The sequence below is a fragment of the Phocoena phocoena genome, chromosome 2 (genome assembly GCF_963924675.1).
Source record: "Phocoena phocoena chromosome 2, mPhoPho1.1, whole genome shotgun sequence".
In the NCBI taxonomy this organism is placed as follows: Eukaryota; Metazoa; Chordata; class Mammalia; order Artiodactyla; family Phocoenidae; genus Phocoena; species Phocoena phocoena.
In genome coordinates, this window is record NC_089220.1 from 74,280,211 (window position 1) to 74,285,259 (window position 5,049).

General features: G+C 45.5%; 1 protein-coding gene across 2 annotated transcripts in view; it reads left to right on the forward strand.

Moving 5' to 3' along the window:
* Nucleotides 1–3,364: 3,364 nt before the first annotated feature.
* Nucleotides 3,365–5,049, forward strand: part of C2H14orf93 (chromosome 2 C14orf93 homolog) — a 9,970-nt gene continuing 8,285 nt past the window's right edge. Inside the window, exon 1 of one of the 2 annotated variants that reach the window (XM_065872243.1) lies at nt 3,365–4,188. In XM_065872243.1, the coding sequence (XP_065728315.1) occupies nt 3,589–4,188 (600 nt within the window). In that variant the 5' untranslated portion in view covers nt 3,365–3,588. The remainder of the gene's footprint in view (nt 4,189–5,049) is intronic. The other variant, XM_065872244.1, reaches the window with a different exon arrangement.

Consider the following 5,049-nt stretch of genomic DNA (forward strand, 5'->3'; position numbering starts at 1 on the left):
TCCAGTTTCCTCATGCTTTTATTTCAGTGTCTTAGAGCTTATGTGGGAGACTCTAGCAGGAACCTGGGAAACTAAGTCAGCAGTGATATCCATAGGAAGCCCAAAAGAGTTATTTGAATGCCCATTATGCTACACAGCACTGTACCAGGTTTTTATAGACATATTAGTTCAAGAAAACACCTATTTGTTGCCCTGAACGTGACATTCTAAAATGGACATAATTAGGTAATACACAAAATCGAAAAGCAGAAAGAAATTGAGGGACAAAATTATAGAGCAGATAGTATCATGATATTTTATGTCAACACAAATATGAAAATATATTTAGCATTAAAAACTAGCAGAGTTGAAATTATCCTTAGTCTAAACCAGGTCGTGCTAGTAAGTAAATTACAAATACTCTGTTTTCTCAATACCTTTCTAATTTGCGTCACAGGAGGTTTTGTACTGATAAATGCGTCTTTGTATACTTGAATTCATTTCTTCTTAGAAATGTGATATTAAATTTAGAGGGGAAACTCCCCAAATTCTATTTCAAGCCATTGTATTTTTTTTTTTTTTCAAGGTTAGGACATCAGGATGGATGTCCAGGATGGGAAGACAAAAGGTTTCAGGAATCTAACTGTTACGTGTGGAGCACTGACTGTGTGCCAGTATTCTGTAGATGCCTTATATATATTATATACAGTCTTCACAAAAACACTCACGGTAGGCAGAGATGAGAACACTGGGGCTCAGAAAAGGGAATTATATGCCCAAGTTCACACAGCCCATTTTAGTGCTGTTTTGGGAAGATTACCTAAGAAAGACCATTTAAGGGGAGGGAGGGGCTCAAGGTAGGCACAACGCTGGCAGGGGTAAAGGCCTCCTGCAAGAAAGAGTGAGTTTTTTGGGCAAGAGTATTGCAGTTGTCAACTTGATCCCAGGAAGTGTACCCACCTGGAGTCCCTGTTAACATGATGCATCTTCATTTCTATTTTTTTTTAATTTTTAAAAATTGAAGTATAGTTCATGTAAATTATATGTTACAAATGTACAATATAGTGATAAACAATTTTTAGAGGTTGTACTCCATTTATAGTTATTACAAAATATTGGCTACATTCCCTGTGTTGTACAGTATATCCTTGTAGTTTATTTTATACATTATTTATTTATTTATTAAAAACAGTTTTTTTTAACTGAAGTATAGTTGATGTACAGTATTATATAAGTGACAGGTCTTAATTTCTTGTTGTACAAATCCTGAACCCAAGTGGTATATTACTGTTTACATAATTTTCTTTTTCTCACAACATCCATGTTTCAGATTAAACTCTGCATGATGTTGGTTTTAAAAAAGTTAAAAACCCCGCTGGAGCATGTAGGACCTTATTTAGGAAAGAAAAGGATATATTAATGATTCATCCACAAATTGACCTGGGAATCACTTAGTGCTTTCCTTTAACCTTTCGTTTTAATTTGACTTTAACCTTTATTTGTTGTTGTTGTTGTTTTTGTTTGTTTGTTTGTTTTATTTTTGGTGGCATTGGGTCTTCATTGCTACGAGTAGGCTTTTCTCTAGTTGTGGAGAGCGGGGGCTACTCTTTGTTGCAGTGCATGGGCTTCTCACTGTGATAGCTTCTCTTGTTGCAGAGCACGGGCTCTAGGCACGCAGGCTTCAGTAGTTGTGGCACGCAGGCTCAGTAGTTGTGGCACACAGGCTTAGTTGCTCCACGCCATGTGGAATCTTCCTGGACCAGGGCTCGAATCTTCCTGGACCATGTCCCCTGCATCGGCAGGCAGATTCTTAATGACTGCGCCACCAGGGAAGTCCTAACCTTTAGTTTTTTAGGTTTAACTATGCTTTCCAGTGACTCTAATGATAGAGAAGCAGTAAATGGATTTAAGTTCTTACAAGATGTGAATATCTAGCACAGATAAGCATTTCTTCGATATAAAGGGTAGAAAAAGCAAATTAAAGACTATTCTTTAAAAACCAAATGTAATTAAAATGCATTGTCAGATTTACATTTTAGTACCTCAGCGGCATTGATATTGCCTGTTTCCGAAATGAGATTGCTGACTCAAAACAAACAAACAAACCAAAGAATGTGGAAAATTCTCCTAACCTTCTCCTCTCCATTTTTTTTTTTTTCCTCTCTCTCCTCTCCTTTTAATTGTGATGTTATGATATAATTTGCAGGGTAAGATAGAAATGTATCTCTTGAGGAAATTGTAAACATACTTAAGATTTTGTCACTTAGGGAGCTTCAGGCAGAAAGATTCTTTTTTCTGTAATCAAGTGTCATTTAGAAAATGACAATATGAAGTTCCTTGGAGTGTTCTCAGTGGTACAAACCAACCCTCCCACACTTTTTTTTTCCTCCTGAAGTAGTTTAGTTGCTTAACTACAGTGATTCAAAAGAGAGGCAGTTTGGCTTATCATTGATATTCTGGTCTCTCCTTTTGGGAGCTGGTTGTGTGGGTAGAGTGGCAGCATGTAGCTACTTAGACAATCCCATTCAGCTCTGCCTCTCCCTTACGCAGCATGAGAAGTGGAGTTGAGGGTCCCCAGTTGGTTTCTCTGGGCTTCCAGCTGGAGGATTCAGAACAGCTAGTTTCTATTGCAGAGGCTGTAGGCCCAGGTGTACAAAGTGTGAGAGTAGGGGGCTGTGCACAGCCCTGGTTACTGCAGCTCAACTCTCTTACCCAGCTTTTCCTTTCATTTCCCTGCCCACCCCCAAAACATTAATGATATAATAGTGTGAAGTTGGCAACATGTTGGGGGCTGCATTGATTGGCCTTTTCCTTGTTTAGGAGTCTTACTCTGAATGCATCGGTGTGCAAATTATAGAGATGGTAGAATCATGATTTTTTATGTCAACAAAAAGTGGTATCAGTTTAAACACACACACACACTAAACTGAAAGTAGCCATAACTGGATTCTGCTGTCTTCCCCTGACCTTGAAAAAGATATATAAGTTCTCTGCATGTCTCTTCTCTGGCCCTGGGTTAACATGTGTTTCCTAGAGCTGTTGTGTGGATGAGATTAACCTACATGAAGTGTTCTGAACTCCTTAAGGAATGATGTCAAAGCAATAAAATGCAATACTGTTTTTACAGCCAAGATAGAGAGACGGAGAAGACAGATCTACATTTTCTTCCTTAATTTTCTGATCTTTCCAGATGCCGGTGGGTCCTTTTGAGTCCCATCTCTGTTCCTTAGCTTGGAGTGGTGGGGAATTCCATGCCTTCCACCCTCTGAAACTGTGTTCCTCCCGAAGGCCTTTGTAGGCCCACCCTTTTGGGAAGGGGTGAGTGTGACCCCCAGTGTGTTGAGCTAGGGCAGCACGGGATCTGCACAGAGAAGAAGACCCTCTGCTCCACAGCCCAAGGAGAGGCAGCCATGGACGGTGTGTGCCTTCAGGGCTAGCCCACTCCTCCTTCACAGAACCCAGCCCCCGGGGGCCCAGGCTGCTCCGACCAACCTCCATGAAAAAGGAGAGTGAATCCAAAGAGGCCAGAGCTTCGTGCGGTCCGGTCGACTGGGGACACTTTTGCAGCAGTCCAGCAGCGTGAGCACGGGCCTTCCTGCCTCTGCCATCATGTCCTTCAGCGCCACCATTCTCTTCTCCCCTCCCGGCGGCGGCGAGGCCAGATGCTGCTGCTGTGCCTGTAAGAGCGAGACTAGCGGGGGCAGCACAAGCTGTCAGGGCGGGAACCCTCCTCCCAGCACCCCGATCACGGTCACCGGACACGGCCTGGCCGTCCAGAGTTCGGAGCAGCTCCTGCATATTATCTACCAGCGGGTGGATAAGGCCGTGGGTCTGGCTGAGGCTGCGCTGGGTCTCGCCAGGGCCAACAACGAATTGTTAAAACGTCTCCAGGAGGAAGTGGGTGAGCTGAGGCAAGGGAAGGTGCCCGTCCCCGATGAAGACGGCGAGAGCCGGGCGCACGGCTCCCCGCCCGAGGAGCCCGGGCCCCTCAAGGAGAGCCCAGGAGAGGCAGACAGGGCCTTGCCGGCCATGGAAGAGGAGTGTGACAGTGTGGGCAGCGGCGTGCAGGTGGTGATCGAGGAGCTGCGGCAGCTGGGAGCGGCCTCAGCTGGGGGGCCTGGGCCCTTGGGCTTCCCGGCCGCTCAGAGAGACGTACGGCTCCCGGTATGCGCCCTGGCTGCAGGCGAGGGGCCTCCGATGCTCAACCCCGTGAGTACGCAGCGCAGGACACTAGCGGGGCTGTGCTTCTGTGCTCTTCCCGGCCTCTTTCTCTTCTCTTCTCTCCATCCTTCAGCCTTTCTTTCGGTTGTATCTGTGACAGAACAGCACGGTACCCAGTTTCCTTTGCCGGCAGGGAGAGTCAGCCCTCCTGGGTTTTTTGTTTTCTGTTTTTTTGGGTTTTTTTTTTTTTTTTTTTGGTACCGTGGCCTCTCTGGCAGAAGGTCATTTTCTGGCGTGAGTGGTGTCGGGGCAGTGGTACTGCGCTCCCTCTCTGTTGCTCTGCATGGCACCTTCTCCACAGCTGCCTTGGCTGCTCCGTGGGTTCTGCCTCTCCTGGCAAGGATGCCTGCCGAGCACAGACGGCTCATTCATATTTGATCACGGGCCCTCTGCTTGCCAAGAGGAATTCAGGACTACGAGGGAGATGGGGATGTGAGGAGAGAGAGGCAGAGGCGGGGAGAGAGAGAAGGGAAAGTGGGGGGGAGAGGACGAAGATAATAGCCGACAGGTGTAGGGAGGGAAAGAGGCAGGCGGAAATGAAGGGAAGGAGAAAAAGTGGAAAACAAGAGCAGAGGAGAAAGGTGAACCTAAATGGAAGGAGAATTGATGCAAGAGAGAGAAAATGAGGTAAGGTGGGAGGGAGGTAGAGGACAGGAAATAAAAATAAGGAACAGAAATGAGAGTTGAGAGTTTACAGTAAGAGGATGATAACATGTAGGGAGAAAGAGGGAAGCGAGCAGGCCTATTTTGTGAGCAGGAAAAGACAAAGAAGTACATGTGCTATTTCAGCTTCTTTACTGCTCAGGGCCATATGAGCAGGAAATCCTGGCTGAGGAGAGTAAAAACTGC